Source organism: Octopus sinensis, linkage group LG9 (genome assembly GCF_006345805.1).
Source record: "Octopus sinensis linkage group LG9, ASM634580v1, whole genome shotgun sequence".
NCBI classification, from domain to species: domain Eukaryota; kingdom Metazoa; phylum Mollusca; class Cephalopoda; order Octopoda; family Octopodidae; genus Octopus; species Octopus sinensis.
Genome location: NC_043005.1, coordinates 4,479,225 through 4,504,950, shown reverse-complemented (window position 1 = coordinate 4,504,950; position 25,726 = coordinate 4,479,225). Strand labels below are relative to the sequence as shown.

Here is a 25,726-nt window from a genome sequence, read left to right as displayed (position 1 = left end):
AAGCTAGCATGATCCGCTGGATGTGTAATGTCAGTGTGAATGCACGACAGAGGGTAAGCACCCTGAGAGAAATGCTGGACATAAGAAGCATCAGATGTGGTGTGCAAGAGCGACGCTTGTGATGGTATGGTCATGTACTGTGGATGGATGAGGAGAGATGTGTGAAGAAGTGCCGCTCCCAAACAGTTGAAGGTATCAGGGGGAGAGGAAGACCCAGGAAGACATGGGATGAGGTAGTCAAGCATGACCTCAGAGCGTTGGACCTCACAGAGGCAATGACAAAGGACCGTGATCTCTGGAGATATGCAGTGACTGCAAAGACCTGGGCTGCTTCCTGCAGCAGCCCCGCATAGCCCCTGCCCATTCAAAGTACCTTGGATACCAGAACATCCGCTGTGCTTGAGGAGACCTATTGAGTCAAGTACCTGAACATTGAAATAAATATCAATGGAAATAGTAGTTGTGATACCTGTGCCGGTGGCACATAAAAAGCACCATCCGAACGTGGCTGATGCCAGCGCTGCCTCGACTGGCTTCTGTGCCGGTGGCACATAAAAAGCACCCACTACACTCGCGGAGTGGTAGGCGTTAGGAAGGGTATCCATCTGGAGAAACACTGCCAGATCTGACCAGAGCCTGGTGCAGCCCCTGGCTTTCCAGACCCCGGTCGAACCGTCCAACCCGTGCTAGCGCAGAAAACGGACGTTAAACGATGATGATGATTATATATATATATATATATATATATATATATATATATATATATATTTCTATTCTGATTGAATCTTCCATGTGTTAACATGTATTTCCTTGCGACATTGTAAACCTTCATTTAATCCAAATATCCTTGGCCTGGAAAGTAGCCTGCGATATTCACCTCACTTGGATATTTATCACTTCCAAGATTCTGCTCACTATGAAACATATGTAGCCCAGATCTTAGCTACTCCATTCCATAACTCTTGTGTACTTACTTACTCGGTAACCCTGGTCACCTACTTTTTTCAGTTTATCATACTTCAATATGAAAAAAATCCACAACCTTCCGTCTCAATAAACCACTCTTGTCCCTGTAAGTTGTTTTTTATATTTACTACAGATTGCTTGAAGCTAACTTCCTTCTTACACCTCAATCCTTGGATCTTATATATATATATAAACATATATATCCTACATACTACATGAAAATGTTCTGTTGTCATCTCTCCTAGTCCCATTATTTAAGTTTCGATGTACCCCAACAGCTGGTGATCTCTTGACCCTCTACACATTTCTGTTTCTTAACAGAATTTGTATCTACCCCTGGGTACCAAAAACAAGGAAAAACACTCAGAATTTCCCTTCCCCACCAGCATATGTTTCAAAAATTAAATAGACACCAAATTCTTATATATGTTAGCAATTATAGTTTAGAGATGTGTATTCTGAATTTTGCTCCAAGATTAGGTGAATCTCAGAGTAGACTGTCAATTTTCAATAAAACAGACATATCAATACCTTTTACCTAATGTACAGCAGATAATGTCTGAACTATGCAAAATATATTTTTTTAATATACCTCATAATTTTTACTATTACTTATTGCAATATACATTACAATCCTACAGCTATTCCGTGTCATAATGTACATTATGATACATCATCATCATTTAATGTCCATTTTCCATGCTGTCATGGGTGGGACAGTTTGACAGGATCCATTGGACGCAGGCTGTGCATCATATTCCAGGGTCTGCTTCCACATGATTTCTACGACTGGATGCTCTTCCTGACACTGACCATTTTACAGAGTGGAGTGGGTGCTTTGTCTCCATGCCACCAGCCATTAAGTGAGGCTGTCATTCGGTTTGCAAGAATACACATTCCCCATACTTTGAGTTCAACGATTGCAATGACACGACCATGAATAACAGCAGAGTAGTAGTTGAATAGGTTGCTTCCAAATTAAAGTGTTTTCTACTATAGCCCCAGGCTGACCAAAGCCTTGTGAGAGGATTTGGTAAACAGAAAGTGAAAGAAGTCCATCGAATGCGTGTGAGTACACTTGTCTCGGCATCAGATGGTGGTTGTAAATAAGCATCAGTCATACAAGCAATGATGTTCATGTCTAACCCTGGGAAAATGCTACCTTATTTGGAAATAGGTGAAGGTTAGGGACAGGAAGGGCACCTGAACATAGAAAATCTGCCTCAACAAATTCCATCTGACCTTTACAAGCATGGAAAACTGGACGTTAAAATGATAAACAAAATTATGAATTAACTGCTTAGGCCATAATAATTTTAAAATTTAAGAATAAAATTCAGAATGATAAAAAAAAAATTGTCTTTACCTTTCCAATGTGACCACTAGCAGAACTTGCAGAGCGGCCACTCAAAGAAGCAGTACCCGAGTATGTAGAACTACCAGAGTATAGGCTACCAGGAGGGGTCTTGGTGAGGAATCCAGTCACAGACTGACCAGCGCCTTGAGCCAAAATGAACTGCTCCCGAAGCTCCAAATTAGTCCTTCCTTTTGCTAAAAAGGATAAATAATATAACCGGTAAGGTTTGGAATATGGTGAAAACATAAATTTGCAGAGAAATATATTTATTAAACAACAGTAATAGCAATAACAATCATAATGATAATAGAAATGGCAAGAACATTAATAACAAAGACTTGTGAAAATGCAAAGATTTTCCCAAATTTATAAGAGAGACATGGCTGTAAAATTATAGAAGCAACAACCTTTGCAATCAATTTATGTCAATAACCTATCAATAAATAGATTAAGGCCCCATTTAATTCAGGGCTCATTACAATCAATTTCTATTTATAAGCATGGCAGACTCTTTTAACACAGAATAAAAATAATCATTTTGACTAAAGGTACAAGGTCTGAAATTTGTGGGGGAGGGGACTAGTCGATTACATTGACCCCAGTGCATAACTGGTACTTATTTTATCAACCCCCAAAAGGATGAAAGGCAAAGTCAACCTTGGCAGAATTTGAACTCAGAATGTAAAGACGGATGAAATGCCCAGTGTGCTAACAATTCTGCCAGCTCACCACCATAATAATAATAATAATAATAATAACTGCCCTGATGCAGTACCAGACAGTGGCTCTCATGGTTTCTGATCTTAACTGATTGGAAGTGTTATCATGTACATTTTTTTTGTCTTGGTATAAAAGATGGGCTACAGCAAATATTCTGCTCAATACCACAGATTTGCTTGTCAGTTGTTTGACCGTAACCAGTTGAGCATGTCCCTTAGTGGCTGACGATATGTGCATCTCTGATCACGAGCGGAAGTAGTGGGGGAGCATCATAGCCATGTGTTGAGAGGAATTCTTTGAGGTTTGGATAATTCACCTCTGGAAACATGGGTGTTTCATTCAACATCCTTAAACAATCCTTATTCAGGGACCTTTTGAACGAGATGGGCTACTCGACCAGAAGAAAATTCTAACTAGGTCCCCACCTGCAAAGTCATACACTGTTTATCTTGATATTAGATCACCATGTCATGCACATATGTTTGTGATACATGTGCCTGGTGTACCTTTATTAGATGGGTAGTCATGATGGGCATACTGGGCTTCATATATTTTATCCCAGTGTCACTTTGATGGCATGCACTGCTCTCTCTCTCTCAATAATAATAATAATCTGCTTAAACTTAGAGGGGTGTAAGGAATGGGAAAAAACCAAGTAAGGTAATGTAAGAAATTAAACTGAAGTACTTCTATGGTAAAATCTGATGTTTACTATATTTTTAAATTGTGTAATAGCAAGAAATGGTGTTTATACCTTCCATATACACCTCTTGGCTGAGAAACCAATAATAACTGAAGGCCAGAACTACTGAGATTCTGATTCCCATTAAAGACATTGAATTGATGTCTTGTTGGAGTTATTGCAAAGGGGCCAGAAGAAGACAATGTGTCATTGTTGAGCCCCGGGTAAGGCCTGAGAGATAACATCTCTGATAAAAGACATTCCAGCCATGACCACTTTCCAGGTACAATGTATCTAATACTACATTATTCCTTTCGCCCTTTCAGCATTTGGATTACTGTCGAATTTAATATTTTTTAGATTCACACCGTTTTGAATGAATCATGGATCTCCGAGCTTCAAGATTTTAATGGAGTGATTGTTTATTTTTTGACTGACCCTATGTAGGGCAGGTGTGAGAGGTCAGATCTGGCTTATTCAAGCATAAAACAGATATAATATTTTGGCCAGATATGGTTGCCTTAAATGCGAATGTATTAAGGCAGCAGAGCACAATTTCTGGCAGGTTAATTGACCATGTAAAAAAAAAAAAACCCTTGTTAACTGAAGCCACTGTATGTGTGTGTGTATGTAGAGAGAGAGAGAGAGAGACAAGGGAGCAAGGTTCAAATCTAAAACTGAAGATTTACAATGGATGATAGTTCCCGTTGTCAGTCAGAAATAATAAAAAAAAAACAAAACTCAGAGTTGAAAGAATATTTATTACATAAATAATTTTAGGAATACCTTTAAGCAATGCAAGTGAGAAATTAGGCAAAATATGCAAAGCAATGCCAGTAAATAAGGACAGGATTTTGTTTCACCCTACATATGTTGTTTAATGTTTCTATAATATTTCAGGAAAGCTTTCCCTTATAAGACAAGAGAAAAGAGTTTGGAGAATAAGCGCTAAATCTTAGCAAAGGAAAATAATTTTGAGAAGCATTTCTCTTTAGACTATCAGAGGCTGAAAATTTTACCTCCTCAAGACAAGACTGAAGAGACTATTTGAATTGGTAAAAAGGATAAATAAGTCAGATGATATCCAATGGAGAAATTGATATCTCTAGTGATGTTCTCTCAGTATGTGGAGGATATAAATATTGTAACTGTTTTGTGATATCTAAAGCACAGTAATTCACAATTGCTGAGATATTAATGTCTATTTAATCAGCACGAGTGGAGGTGCAATGGCCCAGTGGCTAGAGCAGTGGACTCGTAGTCGTGGGATCACGTTTTTGATTCCCATACCAGGCGTTGTGTTTATTGAGCAAAAACACCTAAAGCTCCACAAGACTCCAGCAAGGGGTGGTGACGAACCCTGCTGTACTCTTTCACCACAACTTTCTCTTACTCTTTCTGTTGTACTTGTATTTCAGAGGGCCAGCCTTGTCACACACTGTGTCACGCTGAATCTCCCTGAGAACTACGTTAAGGGTACACATCTCTGTGGAGTGCTCAGCCACTTGCACGTTAATTTCACAAAAAGGCTGTTTGGTTGATCAGATCAACTGGAACGCTCGTCGTTGTAACCAACGGAGTGCCAGGAATCAACACAAATTATTAACAAAACTTCAGAAGATACAATTATAGAGTTTATATAAGAATTATATAAGAAAGTAACTAATAAATACAGAACATTCTTACACTGGCAAATTTTCTATTGTTCAGAAAATACCTCGATAAATTAGATATTAAATAATAATATAGTTCAACAGTAAAACTGTTGGTCTTATAGGCTGTAGATAAGGTAAAAAAGGGCCAGTGAAGACACAAGAAATTAAGCCTAGACAATAAATCAAAGGCAGTGAAAATATCAACTTTTACAAGATGAATATATGTGTTTGAAACATCAATAAAATACTTTTCTTTTTAATGAGTAGACGACAGGTTTACATATATTGAGAGTTTTGAAGGCCTAATTTGATGTACCATAAGTAGAAACCTAATAAAATATCAAATGTTTCCAATGGCATTTCCATTGTATAAGTGAATGGTACTCTATGTCGGTCTTGAGATAATCAAATGTTACCAATTTAACCACATTATTCCCACAAATTTACATGTTTTTATTATTATTATTATTATTATTATTTTTTATATCAATGTTAGCAGAATAACAATCAAACCTGTATGCAATTCCAAAAGCTGTCAACTCAGAAGAGGCACATATCATATTGCATTAAAACAAAAATTTATTTTAAAATGACATTTATAATTTAAATAATTAAATAAAATACAGTTTATCAAACAAATTTAAAAAAACAAAACAATTTTTTTTGTCATTTAAACGATTGAACAAATTTAAATATTTTTTTTTTACTAAATTAAAAAAAAAATAAATATTGGATTTCTCTATCTAAGATTGATGCAGAGAAAAACAGAAAAAAAGAAAAACATGCAATATATGAAGTTAGCAACCTGAAAAAAAAAATTGAGATAAAAAAATATTGAAGGTCAAAAGCATTGATCCATGCAATAGCCAGCAGCTGTTGTTATAGCGCAAGTTAAAAATCATTCAATAAATATAAATATATTGGCCAAAAAGTCCTGCAGCGGGAATACCAAAAATACAAAAATAAAGAAATTGAAAAAAAAGAACCCAGCAAATTAAGTAACAAAACAAAAAAACAAAACAAACAACAACAAACAAAACAATTAACACTTCAATCATTAATGAAAATTAAAAACCTTGCACACATAAATATAAGCAATAATAAAATAAAATAAAACCCAAATAAAGACAAAACAAAAATACAAAAATTTGTCAATATTAAAAAAAATCATTTACAAGCAAATAAGCCCTTGGATAATGCAGAGAGAGAGAGAGAGAGAGACGAGAGAGAGAGAGAGAGAGAGAGAGAGAGAGAGAGAGAGAGAGAGAGAGAGAAGAGAGAGAGAGAGAGAGAGAGAGAGAGAGAGAGAGAGAGAGAGACAGATATTCAGGTGTGTGTGTGGTGTATAATGTGTGTGTGTGTGTGTGTGTGTAAGGATGGGTGAGGGATTAGCAAAATGAAAGCAATAATATCTCTAGGGTGGGACGGTGTTTATAAAAGCAACAAGAACAGATATTAAAATGGTGACGCCTCATTTTCCTTCTGCTGGAACATGCATGGAAAAAAAAAAATACACGAACAAAACCAAAAGTAGTAGAAATTAAAAAAAAAAGGAAAAGTAGCTTTTATTAAATTCTGCTGTAGCATACATTTTTCTTTATATATCTCAAAAAGAATCCTTTTCTTTAACGAAAACAGTCTAAGCTTGTTATTGAGAAGCTCTGTCTTGATCAGTCGGCCGAGTAAGGTTAATTCTACGAGTATTAAGAACATTGGTAGTAAGAACATTATCTGCCAAGAACACCCTAACATCCAAACTATTTTTAGGTTTATTAGTAGAGAAGAATTTTGGGGTGGGCTGGGATGGAGAGGTGAGTAAGACTGGGATGGAGCTATGAGAGAGAGACAGAGAGAGAGAGTGTGTGAAAAGAGACCTACACCCAGCACTTTCGGGAAACCACTGTCTGAAATGATAGCAACTGCGCTTCCACAGGCCAACTTTAAAAAAAGCAAAATAATAAAAAGAAGAAAAAAAAATTAACAACGGAAAATAAATAAAAAAATAAAAAAAACAAATTTTTTTTTTAATGAAGATAAAAAGAAGAAGAAAAAATGGTGATATGTAAATAAATGTAAATAAAAATGCTTAATGGTGTAACTTCCCCCAAAATCCAGATCACCTGTAGTTACCATACTTACTATTAGGAAATGAGAGTTTTCTCAACGGTCTTTTTGTATCTTCTGGGGATAATGTAAAGATACCTTTAAGAAAACAGGGGCAAACAGGTATAGAAATCATTATGAACTTCTATCCTAAAAATGGTCCCTAAAAAAATCTTAGGTGTAATTTAGGAATAAAAGATATTTTAATTAAAAATAATATATGTGTGTGCGTGTGTGAATATAATATATATGAATTAGAGCACGTACACCACTGCAAGACTATTGCTATAAAATTTATAATAAAAAAAATAGTTGTTTTCTATCATCATCATCGTAGGGTTACATATAAAATATATATACTATATACACATAAATATATCTATACATGTATGTGTGTATGTATATATATATGTACATACACTCATATATATATATATATGTATATATATAAAAACAAAAGAAAGGTAGACAGAAAAACAAATTAAAAGAAAGACAGACACTATACAACACATCGAATTAGAGAGATGGGGTGGGGACCAACCATGAGCCTATCCGAAATGTATGGATTTTTGCTTAAAAGTAATAACAACCACCTGTAACCCCACAGAAACACTGGATTAAAAGTCCACCAAGCTATCTAAGAATAAATAAAAATAAACAGACACAAATATACAGTATTCGTGTCCTCCATGCCTAAAATGTCTGGAAAAGATTGGAAAGAGAATATTGGAATTTGAGTTTGGAAATGTTCTCAATTGTTTTTCATGTGGATTAGAAATCATGCAACATATTTTGACTGAAGTGCAGTGACTTTCAACCAGTTTCATATGTTTTTGGTACCCCAACAGGTACTCCTTTGACATGGAGGAGATAAAACTGTAAATCTGAATGACTACATTTCTGACTTTTTAGGGCTCGCTGTTTATTCAACAAACCCTTTGACAAGAGAGTAGTCCTTTATTTCCTTGTTTAACCCTTTCGATACCAACCCACTAATGATTACCACTGGGCCTATGATCCAAACTTCCCGCCTAAAGGGATCTAGACTGAGACTTCCTTCCATTAAAGTGTTTCCATTCCAAACACCAGTTTCATCACGACAAACTTATTTCACTAAATTCTTCATTATTTTCAAAACTCATTGAAACAAAGGCAGTGTATTTCAACAGAATAACGGCAAGAAAAGGGTGAACCCTCAGGAACATCTTGAGACAAGTTTTAAATTCGACATTAAGGGTATTTAGCTTCACTAATCCCTGTGCCTCTCTAAAATAAACCCACAAACCTCACACGTTTTGCTTTTTACCGTCATTCTATCAGACTAGCATATATTGGACACAGAGAATTTATAATACACCATACTATCCAATAATGCAGAGAGACGGGGTTGGCTATTTACACAAATATTTGATCAATACAGATCTCCTCTAAACATTACATAATCTACATTTAATTAATATCTTCCAAGCTGTATTCTTCAGTGAGCTCTCAGTGTAAAAGAATTGTTTAGCTAACAGCAGACAAGAATTGTAAATAAAGGAAAGATGTCCTGAAGAAGAAGCAGCAGCAGCAGTAGTAGCAGCAGCAACAGAAAATAAGAGCACGACTGAACATTATTGTGGAATATTTGTCGACAGGTGCTGTTGAAAATACACTGACGTTGACAGGTTTAGCTTGGACAATAGAAAGGTTTACCATGAGCGGAGGGAAAAGTCACTGAACAAAACCACACAAGTGGTGTGTTCCCACTTAGCGCGGTAGTAAACTCTAGCAAGTTTGCAGCGAGCTGGATAACACTGCTTCATGTATGGAAGTGGGCAAGCTGTATAAACAAAGTTAAAGCAATTGTGAACATCTCACAATTATGGCAAAGAAAATAATAATAATAATAATAATAATAATAATGATAATAATAATAAAAGAAAAAAGGAAAGATGAGGTAAGCTTTGATTTCACAAAGAATATAGATGTATATATATATATATACGTGATTTTTTTTTGTGTCAATTTTGGCATTGTAGAAAATCATAAGCTGGTTGAATTGTTTCACAAACGTCGCACAAATGAAGCCATCAAGCAGGACACTATAGAGAAATCACCAAAACGAAGAGAACCTACTGCAAAAAATGTTCTTCAGAGTCTGGTTCTTCAAACTTATCTTGGCTGTGTTGTAGCAGCTTACTGCCAAACAGTATTCTGGGAGAAGAAAGTTCATTATAACAAAGTTATTTTGAAGAGGAGCAGGCATCAGGAGGGAATTTGCATTAAGGGACTGCTTTCAGACATTATTTTTCTCTGCACTAGTGTCCTGCCTTGGCTGATATTTATCTCTCGTTAACAACATTTTAATGAGTCTGGATTAGATATTTGCTTCGTTTTAGTCATCAGAATAGCTTCAGTTGTGTAAAGGGATGGGTGGGTGTGATTATCTTGCTCAAGATGTACATTGAGTAATTTGTACAATAAAGTTGTGGAAAAAGTGACAAAACTTGTGGAGAAAAAAATCCATGAAAAAAGACACCAACCAAACAAAGAAAAATTATTTTGCAACAATAAAAAAAGAATATTAAACTATTAAATCTGGAGAATGAGAAATGGAGATGGATTTTAGTGAAATTTCAAATCGCAGAAGGAGGAACATCACAGTGGTAAGTCTACACACATACAAGTATGGTAGGGGCTCACATATGTGATACAGAGTGGAAAATCTTCGATTATCAATGCAATTAATAGACAAAACTCCTTCTAAGGTGGTTTAAAATCTAAAATACCCCAAGGGAGATAACTCCAATGAAAAGAATCAACTGAAATTTTGAAAAACCATAGAAACTGCAGCTGGGACAGATTCCTACACACACACGGACATCAAATGTATTCTGTGTCATCATTTTGGTGATGCTGTCATCATCTTCCTTCATGGAAGGGATTTGGAATGAAAAGTTTTATTAGTTACTGTTTTGTTAAGAAGTTGACTAAAGAATACAGGAAGGAATTTTCCTTTACTCATTTCAGTCATCTGACTATTGCCATGCTGGAGCACCACCTTTAGTCGAACAAATCAACCCCAGGACTTATTGTTTGTAAGCCTAGCACTTATTCTATCAGCCTTTTTTGCTGAACCACTAAGTTAAGGGGGACGTAAACACACCAGCATCGGTTGTCAAGTGATGTTGGCGGGACAAACACACACACACAAACATATATATATAGATATATATATATATATATATATATATATATACACACACACACACACAACGGGCTTCTTTCAGTTTCCACCGACGAAATCCACTCATAAGGTTTTGGTTGGCTTGAGGTTATAGTAGAGGACACTTACCCAAGGTGTCATGCAGTGGGACTGAACCCACAACCATGTGGTTGGTAAGCAAGCTACTTACCACACAGCCACTCCTACTCCTGTTTAGATACAGAATGCTTTCAATAAGAACGGCCACACATCTATCGATGAATGCGTGTGTCTATGTGATTGTCACTTTCTCTCTTCACACATACATATCTAACTGGCACTCTGCCGGTTATGATGGCAAGGGTTGTAGTTGATTCCATCAACAGAGAACATGCAAGGGGCTGAGTATTCCACAGACACGCGAACCCTTAATGTAGTTCTGAGGAAGATTCAGCATGACATAGAATGTGACAAGGCTGACCCTTTGAAATACAGGAACAACTCCTTATTGCCAGCTGAATGGACTGGAGCAACGTGGAATAAAGTGTCTTGCTCAAGGACACAACATGCCACCGGGGATAGAATTCAGAACCTTATGACCATGAGCCGAATATCCTAATCAAGCCTCACTATTCAATTGTAGAACAATGCCTCATTAATGTATTCCTCTAACCCACGATAGCATGGAAAAGTAGATGTAAAACAAGTCAAAGAGTGAAAATCAATTTCTGTCGGTGAATTTTCAATTCATACCTACAACTTACATATTTGATGGCATAAAAGATGTACAGGTATATTAGATGTACTCCAGCTTTATCAGTGCATATTCAGGAAGAAAAGGTAAGTTTACTTCCCAGCCACATGGTCCTAGGCCCAGCCCCACTGCATGGCACCTTGGATAAGTGTCTTCTACTATAGCCTCAGGCCAACCAAAACCTTGTGAGTGGATTCGGTAGACAGGAACTCTTTCTTTCTTATATATATATATATATATATATATATAAACTAGCAGTATCACCTGGTGTTGCTTGGGTTTGTTACGACCTTTTAGAATTGGAATTTTTGAAAAGTAAAAATTTTGCATTATGCAACTTGTTATTCTCTTCAAGTGAACATTTTTTCTAGTTGAAATACACCGGAAAATGGTGACACAGCAGTCAAAAATCGTAAAAAATAGGGATTTTCATAGAAAAAAAAGCACCTTTTTGATGTAAATAATTTTTGGTGTTAACATGGTCCAATTTGAATTTTATCTTCTACAGAATGAAGAGCAAGCCTTCTTCTATCATACTCTCAATTTTGGTCAACTTGCGCTAGAGGGTCTCGAAGGCTACCAAACCTGCCACACACAGACAATTTCAGCTTTATATATATAGATTTGCTACACACTACTTTCTATCCTTAATAATGAAACTTGGTAGATCCAAAAGTTAAACACACAGACACACACACAGATACACACAAGCTGAGTTTTATATATATAGATTTCTCAACGGGGATTTCAGGGGAGAGTTTCAGGGAGTCGCTGGCGATGTATCGTGATGATCAAAAATCCGGCCTGCTAAAATTTGGTTAAAGTGATTCAAACTGCAGACTCAACGCAAAATGGTCACATTTAATTCAAAGCGTTAAAAATGTTATGAAAACAATTGGTATGTGTTCACAAAGTCCAAACGATTTATACGAAAAAACCCTCCAGGCTACATCCCGAAAATTAATTTCTTTGCCGAATTTCTACAATGTTTATGGCAATTCGTTTTTAATATCTTGATTTTTTATTTTTCATGCAATTTATGCATGCTTGCACATGTGGTGAACACAGTTCACGTCAAACAGCTGACTGAGTAAAGTTCACTATTCAATGCATGGGATAAGGCCTAAACAAACACATTATTGATTTTTGCACTTGCGAGATGAACTTCGTAACAGAAATAGCGCAGTTCAATTTTCATTCGCCTAAACTTTAAGTGACCCATTTTTAGTGGTTCTACGATTTGTTGGCTAGGAGGAGATGTGCCGGGAAGTTAAACACACAGACACACAAGTTGAGTTTTATATATATAGATATATATATCATCATCATTGTTTAACGTCTGTTTTCCGTGCTAGCATGGGTTGGATGGTTTGACTGGGGTCTGGGAAGCCAGGAGGCTGCACCAGGCTCCAGTCTGATCTGGCAGTGTTTCTATAGCTTGATGCCCTTCCTAACGCCAACCACTCTGAGTGTAGTGGGTGCTTTTTACGTGCCACCAGCACGGGTATCACAACTACAATTTCCATTTGATTTCCATTTTGATGTTGATGTACTTCACTCAATAGGTCTCCTCAAGCACAGTAGGTCACCCAATGATCCAAGGTACTTTTGAATGGGCTGCGGCTGGTTATGCAAAACTGGTGTAGGATACAGCCACGAACTCACGTTATTTGTCGGGTCTTCGCAGTCACAGCATGTCTCCAGAGGTCTCGGTCTTTCGTCATTGCTTCTGTGAGGCTCAACGTTTGAAGGTCATATTTCACCACCTCGTCCCATGTCTTCCTGGGTCTACCTCTACCCTGGATTCCTTCAACTGTTTGGGAGTGGCACTTCTTCACACATCTCTCCTCATCCATCCGTAGTACATGACCATACCAGTGCAAATGTCTCTCTTGCATGCCACATCCGATGCTTCTTACGTCCAGCATTTCTCTCAGGACACTTACACTCTGTCGTGTGTGCACACTGACATCACACATCCAGTGGATCATGCTAGCTTCATAGAACACAGAAGCTTACATCAAGTGCCTGGAGGAGGCAGCACTGCCCTGGGTCAAGAGGGTGGCTGCTGGAAGATCCTAAGTCTGTCAACAGGGTACTGCACCATGCCACACAAGCAGGAAAGCCCAGTCATGGCTGTCAGACATTTTCTGCGACCATACCACCCCTAACATCTGGCCACCTAACTCCCCAGACTGCAACCCTTTTGATTATTGTGAGTGGGACAGTTGAGCAAAGCAACCAACAAAACTCCTTGTAACACCAAAGATGAATTGAAAGCAAGGGTTATGGCAGCATTCACAAACTTAAACAAGGAGACCATCAAGAAGTGTTGCAGGAGATTCTGAAGTTGTATGGAGGCCGTAGTTGAAGCCAATGGCAATTTTATTGAATAAATTTACTCTTTAATATTTCAAGATATATTTTATGTTATTATTGGTGAATATATCTGTTAAAATGAGATGTCAGTGTTATTTTCATTTTTGCATAATTTAGATGACAATTTATTCACTACATCCTGTACGTGTGTGTGTGTGTGTGTGTATGGGAGAGAGAGAGAGAATATATGTGTGTTTGTTTCTGTCTGTATTTGTACCCCACCACTGTGTTTGATAACTGATATTAGTGTGTTTATACATCCCCATAACTTAGCGGTTCAGCAAAGAGAAAGAGACAGAATAAGTACCAAGTTGTAAAAGGTAAGAACTGCGGTTGATTCCTTCGATTAAATATTCAAGGCACTGCCCCAACATGGCCGTAGTCTAATGAAAAAAGAAAAGAAAATCATCCTTCCATATTTTTATCATTCTTCCGTAATCCTGTCGTCTATTAAACAGACAATAGTATATAAACCGGCTGTGGGATGTGCAGAGCTACCTTGGACCAAATGTCACAACATTTCAAAACCAGAGACAGAAAAATTGGTGTTCTGTTATGGTCAACAATTATGTTATTGAGTGAGATTAATAACCATGATGGATTTGCCATCACTGGTAAGATATGCAACACTCACTGAGCACACTAAAATTATTATTATGAAATATATGACCCCAGTGTATGTATGTGTTTGTGTGTATCTGTATATAGCAACAGTGCATGGCTTAGTGGTTAGGGTGTTTGGCTTACAATCATAATGTCATGGGTTCAATTCTAGGATCAGACAGTAAGTTGTGTCCTTGAGAAAAGCAAATCCATTGCACATTGCTCCCGTTAAATCAGCTGCAAATGAATGCCATCCAACTGCTGGGACATCTCTCTCTCTCTCTCTTTTTCATTCCCCAGTTGTCACATCCTGGTTCTACTGCCAGATGAAAGGGGTGGGAGAATCAAGAGGATGTCTGTGTCTCTTCTCATGATTAGACACAGAAAACAATTAGCAAAAGCAAGGCACAGGTTAGGAAACGGTGCCCATCTATGTCTGAATCTATAAGTATGTGTGTGTGTGTGTGTGAAGGCATGTGGCCTAGTGATCAAGGTTTTGCACTCATGAATGCTACATCATGGGCTTCGTTTTTGGACTGGGTTGTGATTTATGTTCTTGAGCAAAACACTTCATTTCACATTGTTCCAGTCCTCAGCTGTAAATGAGTAACCCTGTGATGGAAGAGCCTTCCAGCCAGGGGCAGTGCTGGTCTGCTCACCAGGCCAGCGGGGGTGGTGGTGGTGGTGGTGGTGGCATTATTCAAAAGCTAAAACACTGTGAAGCACACTTAAACCAGTGATGGTCGATTCTGTGATGGTTCGGTCAAGATGGCTGCAGTCCAATGATTGGAACATAGAAGAACATAGAAGAATGTTGGTCAGAAGAATGGTGTTTAGCATTACAAAGACAATCTGCTGAAATCTTTAGACCAATCATGGTTTCTTGGAGGAATTTCTGAACATGTCAATGATATGTTGTGAGGAAGATTTCTAGAATAGGAAGAGAGTGAAAACAGCAAAAATTTCTATTAATAGATGAATCTATATTATTCATTTCAGTAAAACTCAGAGCTGACAACTTCTATTAACCCTTTGGCATTCAAATCAGCCATATCAGTCCAGATATTCCGTTTTATGTTCAAGTTAGCCAAGTCTGGCCATTCTAAAACTAAATGGTCACATCATCGAAATCTCAAAGCTACAAGATAATTCATAACAAAATAAAAAAACCCAAAAAACATTACATTTTTTTAGAACAATGTGAATGATAAAGGGTTAAAGAAAATTCTTTAAATGAGAGTTTAACAAAAAAAAAAAAGGTATTTTAATACAACTATATTCGATTTTATATGGAAATTAGAACCAATTCAATGTAAAGTTCTAGTTGGGTGCTGTGAATATTTGAAGAAGCCATTGGTGAGGAAAGAAAAAGGAAGCTACAATAACTGGAGCAACAACAACAACAGCAAAAGAAACATCTGCCCCCCCCCCCCCCACCAATCCTCACTAACGGAAGCAGCAGCAACAAAACCTGACAACATGAAATTATAGCAGAAGCAATGACCTCAACGAAAAGAGAACAATAACCGATGCCAAAGCACAAAAAAAGGGGAGATTGGCTCAGATTGCAAACAGCCCGGACGACGACTCCAGAAAGCATGTCTTGGTTAGACAGCGAGGAATCCGACAGGGAAAGAAAGGTAATCTGTAGAACAAGAGTAGCTTAGAACTTTCTGGAAACATTCGCTGAAATGACTGGCATGTTGAATAATAATAATAATAATAATAATAATAATAATAATAATAATAATAATAACAATAATAACAATAACAATAACAATAATAATAATAATAATAATATGGTTGTGGTGGTGATAAGAACAATGTCAATGAAGATGGTTTGAAGTAATAATTGTTTGTGATTTAGGTAAAAGGCCAACAATTTGAAAAAAGGGGGTACTTGATATCACAGATCTTGACTGGTACTTTGTTTTATGAACCCTGCAGATATCCTAAAACCACTTTGATAATGCCTGTCCATGAAGGGTTCTGTCTTGGCCTTCTCCCCTGACCCACACTTCATCCCCTAACATCCAAAAGGCACTGGTGATGGGGTCCACATAAAAAGCACCGAGTAAACTCTGTAATGTGGTTGACATTAGGGAGGACCTCCAGCCATAGAAACCAAGCCAAATCAATCTGTGGAATCTGGTACAGCTCCGGGCCTTGCCAGCTCCTCTCAAACCACCCAACCTATGCCAGAATGGAAAACAGACATTAAATGATGATGATGATGTTTGAGAGATGAAGAGTGAAGCTGACCCCAGCAGGATTTGAGCTCAGAACATTAAGAGTTGGAAAATGATAGAGATGACATTTTTGGTGAATTTACATCAATGTGTTTAAGCAATTAAGGAGTTGTTTAACCCCAGACCAACCCTGACAGAATAATGATAAAAGGTGCTCTAGCCATAAGTAATATCAGATTTGGTTGCTATTTCTAGCAAGTTACACAACTGCACAGAGAATCCCTTGTCTGCTCAGGAGACTAGGATGATTTTATGGACAGTATTATATCCCCTAAGCCCCAAACCATAACCCACATTTACTTTACCAAAGAACAAGAGGTGAAGTTTCGGCTTTTAGGTTCAATCCCACTGTGGGTAGCTTGAGAAAGTGACTTTTACTACAGTCCCAAGATGACTAACGCTTGGTCACTGAATTCAGTAGATGGAAACCAAAAGAAATCTGTCACACACACACATATATATACCATCATTGTTTAACATCCGCTTTCTGGGTCTCCCTTTTCCACAGCTTCCTTCAACTGGTAGAGATCGGCACTTCTTCACACAACCGTCCACATCCATACACATCACATTACCATACCAATGCAGTCATCTCTCTTGCATACCACGTCTGATGCTTCTTATGCCCACCTTTTCTCTCAAGATGCTTACACTGTTGTGTATGCACACTGACATTGCATATCCAGCGGAGCATACTAGTTTCCTTTCTTGCAAGCCCACGCATGTCCTCAGCAGTCACAGACCAAGTTTCACTGCTGTGTGGCATGGCTCTTCACACAAGCATCAAACAATCTGCCTTTCACTCTTGTACCTGTGCACCTTCCACACACGAAAACTATCTTCCCCCTTAAACTTTCTCTGGTATTGCTGGACCTCTTATGTGTCCATAGCTTACACTGGGTACACCTTATGGAGTTCCTATTGTCGCCTTTTCTACAGATCGAGCAGGGCCATCTACTTGAAGGGATTTATGATTTGTCCCCCTTTCTGCTTTCTAATACTTTGGTTTTTGCTAGGTTAACTCTAAGGCCCTTTAATTCTAGACCTTGCTTCCACACCTGAAACTATTTCTCTAGTTCTGGTAGTGACTCAGCAATTAGGGCAAGGTCATCAGCATAGAGGAGCTCCCAGGGGCAGCCTGTCTTAAATTCCTCTGTTATCACCTGGAGGACTATGATGAATAAGAGGGAGATGAGGACTGATCCTTGGTGAATCCCTACTTGTACCCTAAATTCTTTGCTATACTCGTTGCCAACCTTCACCCTACTGACAACATTCTAGTACATGGCTTGTACAGCTCTCACCAATCGCTCATCTATCCTTAGTTTCCATTGACCACTTGATAAGGGATTGGGGATCCTGTCAAAGGCTTTCTCCAAGTCAACAAAAGCCAAGTAGAGAGGTTTATCTTTGGCTAGGTATTTCACCTGCATCTGTCTTACCAGAAATATAGCATCAGTGGTGTTTCTCCCTGGCACAAACCCAAACTGCATCTCATCTAAACAAACTCTCTCTGTAATTAGTTGGGCTCTGATCCAACAATTTGATACCTCTGTAATTATTTCTATTCAAGGCATCACCTTTACCTTTATAGTAGTTGACTATGGTGCTGCTACACCAGTCGTTGGGTATGACTCCTTCATGTATCACCTGGTTAACTATTCGCATGACTAGATCATAGCCTACACTGCCAGATATTTTAAACATTTCTGTGGTGATTCCTGATGGGCTGGGGGCTTTCCCTGTCTTCATATCCTTAATTTCTTTATCTACCAAAGTACTGTCAATCTGGATAGCTGGTCCCTCAGTTGGGTCAAACATTTGGCAGACTCTCTTCCATCCATTCATTCTCTTCATTTAGCAACCTCTCATAGTGGCATCTCCAAGTTTCTTTCTTTGCAGCATCATTAAATGCAAGTGGACACATTTCTCTCCTATGACACACACTGCCTTGCAATTCGAAACACTTCAAGTCTCTGGTCCTCCCAATGCAGAACATTTTCAAATCTCTTTTCTGCTTCCCCTCTCGCTAAGTAAGCCTGTCTCCTAGCTTCCCTTCTGGCTATCTAATACAATTCCCTGATACCACCACATTTCCAGTCCTTCCAGGCCTGTTCCTTGTCCCTAATGGCCCTGTCAACTACATTGTTCCACCACCATGTCACCTGAGATCAAGAGGGGGCTTTGCACCATCCACAGATCTGGTCAGTGGCCCTCAACAGGTTGTCCTATAGGAACCTCCAGTTGTCCTCCATGTTGTATGCTGCTATATCATCCTCTATGTTCTCAAAGGCTTCCAGTAATATGTTTCTAAATCTGTCTATTTAGAGGATCCTTAAACTTCCAGACCCTTCTTTTTCACACAATCTGACTAGTGTGCTCACTGAACTGGCAGGTTTCCTGAAGATAGCATTAAAGATCATAAGATCATTTGCATCACAGAATTCCAGCAACCTGGTTCCTTCCTCATTGCAGGAACCAAATCCATTGCCATCATGCACACCATGGAAGCTCCCCAGATGATGTCCAACATGTCCATTGAAGTCGCCAGCCACAAAGAGAAGGTCCCTGTCATTCATCAATGAGGTAGTCTGCAAGAGGGTGTCATAAAATCGATCTTTCTGTTCATCAGGTAGACCTGGCTGAGGGGCATCAGCCAAGATAATGGTTGCTATTCCATGTTGCAGCACCAGTCTAAGCTTATATATTCTATCACAGACTGACTACCTCGATTACCTTGTCGACCCATTTTTCAGCAAGGAGTATACCCATGGCCCCAATCACATCACTGTTCCTTACCCAGATCTTATACCTATGTTCTTTGTCTGTGAGGAACCTAGCAGAGGCCCCTCTACACCTTACTCCAACCGTATAAAATCTGCCTCAATGACACTGCATCAGTAAACTCACTTTCTTATTTGATTACTTCTCATTGTCTCAATGTACCGGCCAAGCATCAGCAGTGAGGTGTTGATGTTGCCAGCTTCTTTCAAACAATCTCCTGTGGAATGGGTCTTACACGTACGCTCGCTGCCTGCCAAATTGTAGAGGAACAACATGCTTACTTTTGCCACACTTAGATTCTTTCGGTTAACAACTTGTAAAAATTTGATATTAAATATACAATGACTTTGAGAGGAATTGTGATCGAGTTTTGTGGCAGCCTTGTGGAAAGCAGTGTCGCTTGTTTCCAGTCTTCCATGAAAACATGTCTGGCCATGGGGGAAATATTGCCTTCCATGGAAACAGGTAAGGGTTGGTGACAGGAAGAGCATCCAACAGTAGGAAATCTGCTCAACAAACTCCATTAGATCCATGTAAACATGAAAAGTGAACAGTATGAAGATGATGATGATGATGATGATGATGATAGAAACATGTAACTCAAATGAGAGGATAAACACTTAACTATTGCAACTGCAAATTAATTACTTCTTCATATCAAAGGATAGAAAATGCCAGAATTTAATTAGTGAGAAGTGTTATTAAATGGTAATTTAAAATAATTACCAAGGTTTGAATTATTTGATGCAAGAAAATGCCTCAACTCTCAAAAATCAAAGCATGAATTAATGTTTAGAATGTTTTCATAAACTGAGAAATTCTAAAGTTACCAGACTCTCTTAAATCAAATAATGCAAATGGTAGTATTTAAGGAATATCCCCCAAACAAAGGTATTTTATGGGGGGAAGTTCTTCCAAAAGTCTGATGAATGCAAACAAAAGAACAAGAATTAATATCAATGAAGTGAAGATGCACAACTTCCAAACCATAAATGATCCAAATTACATTCAACAGTTTAGATTTTAGGTGAGAAAACAGTGAGGCAGCCATTTTGAAAATGACTTGTGAAAAGAGTGTCGAGAACCACAATCAAACAGTGTTTGTGTGTGAAGGAGAAACAACTGTGCTCATGAGACAAATAGCATAAGAATATAATGTTAAATGGGATTATTATTCATTGAGTTGAAGTCAACAGCAAAGACAGGATTTCATTAGTAAAGAGAGAGAAATAAAAAGAAGACATTTGGCAATATTGAACAACCTTCATAACATGATGAAAGGAAATATGAAATAAATTTCTGAAAATGAAAGTTAAATATAGAAAAAAATAAATATAAAATGATTTCTTGATAAAGAAGAGTTAATTTAGGAGTCACAAGAAAACAAAATGCGATGGTTTTAACCTCTTTCCCTGACCAATGGATTAACAATGAATGAAGTCACTGTTTGCTAAGAGCTTAAGAAGCTATGAATGTAGCGTTTGCCACTTGCAGGTTGATAGTAAACAACATACAACAATATTCAGTATTTTACATACTAGGAGACACCGAGAGAATTTTTTAGCTAATCCTCTGAAGTCTTCTTTGAAATCAATTTTAGTTTTAAACTCACAAAGGCATGAGAAAATGTAAGTTTGTTTATGTGTGGTTAGACTTTGAAATTGAACCAAATCCTATGACTGGCACCCGGCCGTTGCCAGTGCCACTGGACTGACTCTTGTGCAGGTGGAAAGTAAAGAAACACCGTTTTGACCCTGTGCTTGAGGAGACCTATTGAGTCAAGTACATCAACATCAAAAATCAATGGAAATTGTAATTGTGATCCCTGTGCCGGTGGCATGTAAAAGGCACCATCCGAACATGGCCAATGCCAGCACCGCCTTGACTGGCTTCCGTGCTGGTGGCACATAAAAAGCACCCACTACACTCACAGAGTGTTGGCATTAGGAAGGGCATCCAGCTGTAGAAACACTGCCAGATCAGACTAGAGCCTGGTGCAGCCTCCATGACTTACCAGACCCCGGTCGAACCGTCCAACCCATGCTAGCATGATGCTAAATGATGATGATGATGATGATTTGTTGGTGTATCTAATGACTAATTCACACAAGTATACTAGCAAATGTGATATTCAAAGACTTACTGGTAACTGAGATGTTGGACCATGGTAAAATATTCGAGACAGAAAGGAAAGAAACAGGTAAACCTGCTCCTGAACATTAAATTTAGATTCTTATAACTCAAAAGAGTTTCAGATTTTTCAGTCAGTAGATCAAGTCTAACCAAAAGGCACAAAATTTCATTCGAGTTTGGATTAATTCAAATGTAATTATATTTTCTTTCTCTGGGAGACCTAATAGTGAAGGGGGGTCACCTTAATATCTACAACAGTTTAAAAAAACAAAACAAATGAAACTAGCATTATACAAGGTGAAATCTTCATGAAAATCGAGGAAATATAAAAAAGTAACAAGACCAAATGTTACTTATGATGACCCCTACCTACAACTGGAATGGTGAAACTGATGCAAACTGACAACTGAGAACTTTGTAGGGTCCTATAAACTCCCGTTTCAGTTTCCACTGAGCACTTGTGAATCAAAATCTCTCAGCTTTAAAAATGATGCTATGACAATAACATTATTATAATGCAAAAGAATTCAGTATATTTATTGCATTCTACAATCTTTAATTACAAAATGGTAAAATGTCTTAATTCCCAAAGAAGTTCCATATTAAAAGTAATTTCATTTGTGATCCTATGTAAATGCAAATATATGCCCATCCTTTTGATAATATTTCATGTGTCTGTATACATATTTCACATATAGAACAAGTGGTTGGCATTAGGAAGGGCATCCAGATATAGAAACCATGCTAAACCAAATACTGGAGCTCGACACAGTCCTCTGGCCTGTTGGATTCCATCAAACCATCCAACATGGAAGACAGACTTTAAATGATGATGATTATAGAAGAATACCTTATCATCATTTAATATCCATCTTCCATTTGGTGTGGGTTGAATGGGTTGACAAGATTCCAAATCGTGCCAGCATCGAAGACAAGTTAAATGATGATGATACACACAGGGTATTATCCTATATATGAAATATATATCTAAACTAAATTATGTGACTAAATTATATTACGTAAATATCTAAATTAAACTGTTTTAGAACTCCTTATTCTTACCTGAAACTATAAGAATAAAATAACACAAAAAAATTCTGCTACAGTTTGATGGTTGACAACAACAGGAAAAGCATCAAGCCATAGACTTGGTTTCATTAAGCAGTAATAAAACCAGCTTGAAGCAATAAAGATTTACAAACCAAGCCAACCCATAGAGAACAGAGCTAAAGACATAACAAATGAGGCTATAAAATGGAACTAAAGTGTAATACATGCAACAGAGATGAAGGGTAAACGGAGAAGGAAGAGAGAGTTTTTCTGAAGAGCAGATAATAAGGAAGAAACATGCTGGTTGCAACGTGAGGAAATTGGTCAGAGTAATCCATAGGTCGGAGAGGTAATATTTTTGGAAAATGGCACTAAAATAATGGAGACCACTGAACGTGTAGCCTTGAGGTAGAAACTAGTTTCTATTGTGTTAGTTACACTGTGATATGAGCTGGATTTTCAGTTTAATAAATATAGTGAAAAATTATTAATGGAAGAGGTAATGTGATAAAGAGAGGGAAGGATACTGAAACACACTGAAAAAAAAAAAAGTAAAGAAAAATGGGAGTAGATGGAATTTTGATGAGAGGTGGTCACAATGATGGTATTGGATCTGTTTAGAAATTCTGTGTGATGGAATGGTAGCACAATGAAGGGTTTCTGTAAATGTAATTTGAGGGTAAAATACATGGAATTATCTGAACTGATTAGAAACAAAAATCAGTTTGAATTTAGTGTGGCCAGTGTGATCAATGCTTCTAGAGAGGAGGGGGAGCTGACGTGAAGAATAGGGAACAAGGGACAGCCTGAAGGCAGTCTTGCAAACAGGGCTGCATTAATGATATTCAGTAGTAGGGTGGGGTTTTAAAAAAATCTAAAGCTGAAATTGTGAATGATTTTTAGATGTAAGAAATAAAAAAAATAAAAGGGAGACAGTTACTTGATGACAACAATAACGATGATGATGATGATGATAATGATGATAGTAAATGGTGATGATAAATGTAGTTGTGTCCTACTGTTAATTAAAAGTATCAAAATGAATGTTTAATGGTTCTTCATGAAGGTTTTACATAAGATGAAAAAGTTAAATTAACAAGATTGAATTAATGAGAATGAAGAGTTAGATGAAATTATAAAATTCTTCAAGAATGAGAAATAAATGTGGATTAGAAATGACAACATGACCTCCAGATAATATCTGCTGCCATAATTATTACAATTCTGAAATGAAAGCGAATTTAATTGATACAGGAAATGAGTTACGACCAAAAAAGGCTATCAGCTGACCAAGGAAGCAACAAAATATAGTACCATTATTTAAAATAAAAGATAGAACTTTAAATGATAGAAAAATAATTCCAACTGAAGATAAAACAGAGTCTGCAATTAATATTTTTAAAGTTAATTTCCAAGAAATTATTAAAAAAAAAAATTGTATGAGGAATATTTTAAAATTAATATTTTTATATAAAACAAAACATTTAAAGAAATTTTTTAAACTTTAAAGAATTTGGTAAATTTTTTTGAAAAAAAATTATCTTGTAAATAAACTTTACCTCGGCAGGGATCGTTTTTAACGAGGAATTCATCTAACGCAACCCAGCCTCCGCCGACGCGTACCATTACTGTGCTCCGTAGAATCCGAACAAGACGTAATTTTTGTGAATCACCAAACTAGAGGAATAGGAAAAAGAAAACAAAGATAATTAAAAAAATTAGCTTAATGTAAATAAATAAGAGAAATGGGAAGGAAATAGGACGAGTTAAAGCAAAAGAGAATTGTTTAAAGAATTTGATTGGAAGACTGGAGGAATTATTACTGACCCGATATTTTCCTTCACCAATTTTGTGGATTCTGAACTGAGTAACGCAGGTACATCGTCCGACTTGTTTGCTTACTTCATCTTGAATCCTCTCCGAGTCTGTTGCAGGTTTACCAGTCTGAAAAGAATCACGTTGCAAGGACACCATTATATCATAGCAGGAATCAGAGCAGTTTTTGCTAATTACAATTTTTACTAATAACTAGAAATTGTAGCTATTACTGTTGTCGTTAAGGCAGCAAGCTGGAAGAACTGTTAGCATGCCAGACAAAATGCTTAGCGGTAGTTCGTTTGACTTTATGATCTGAGTTCAAATTCTGCCAAAGTCAACTTCGCTTTCCATCCTTTTGGGACCAATTAAATCAGTAACAGTCAAATACTGAGGTCAAAGTAATCAACTCCCCTGACCCCGACTGCTGGCCCTGGGCCAAAATTTGAAACCATTATTATTATTATTTTAATGTAGTAGTAAGTCCTAGTTTTTTCCTACTCAATTAGAAGATGAGAAGGTAGCTGATGGAATGCCATGAAGAATAAGGAGCCAATAGAAAGTAGGGAAAGAGGGGCTTTATGTAGTCACTTCATAGAGGTGCATGGCTTAGTGTTTAGGGTGTTGGACTCATGGTCCTAAGATTGTGGTTATGATTCCTAGACAGGGCAATGTGATGTGTTCTTGAGCAATACACTTCACTTAGCATTGATCCAGTCCACCTAGCTGCCAAAAATACAGCAAGGGATCAGCTTCTCGTCCAGCAGGGAATATACACACCACAGAAGCTGGGTAGATATGATTCAGAAAGGAGATTTATCATTTTTAGATAGTCACTCAACCTGTTAGAAATAGCAGCCAAATCTCTCTCAATTTGTACCTGCTATCTTGTTTCTGAGATTTTCAGATGGTCAGTTGAAATGTTTCTGATCTGAAGTCTGTGGGATCAGGGCTAACTTCAAACCTTGACTGGCTTCTGTGCTGGTGGCATGTAAAAAGCACCAACCAATTGTGACCATTGCCAGCCTCCCCTGGCACCTATGCCGGTGGCACGTAAAAGGTACCCACTACACTCACGGAGTGGTTGGCATAAGGAAGGGCATCCAGCTGTAGAAACACTGCCAGATCAGACTGGAGCCTGGTGCAGCCACTGGCTCTCCAGACCCCGGTCGAACCATCCAACCCATGCCAGCATGGAAAACGGACGTTAAACGATGATGATGATGATGAGTTCCAGATAAAATTACTTGCAAAATAAATTCAAAATCTTTTCCCATTGTCCCAATTCT

General features: G+C 37.6%; 1 protein-coding gene across 1 annotated transcript in view; it reads right to left on the bottom strand.

Annotated features, from left to right (window-relative positions):
• The window catches only part of LOC115215546 (microtubule-actin cross-linking factor 1), a 318,219-nt gene that overhangs the window by 5,644 nt on the left and 286,849 nt on the right, over positions 1-25,726 (bottom strand). The window contains 5 exon segments of the mRNA XM_036505700.1: positions 2,333-2,517; positions 7,520-7,582; positions 9,602-9,679; positions 24,182-24,299; positions 24,450-24,566. Of these exon segments, the coding sequence (XP_036361593.1) occupies positions 2,333-2,517; positions 7,520-7,582; positions 9,602-9,679; positions 24,182-24,299; positions 24,450-24,566 (561 nt within the window).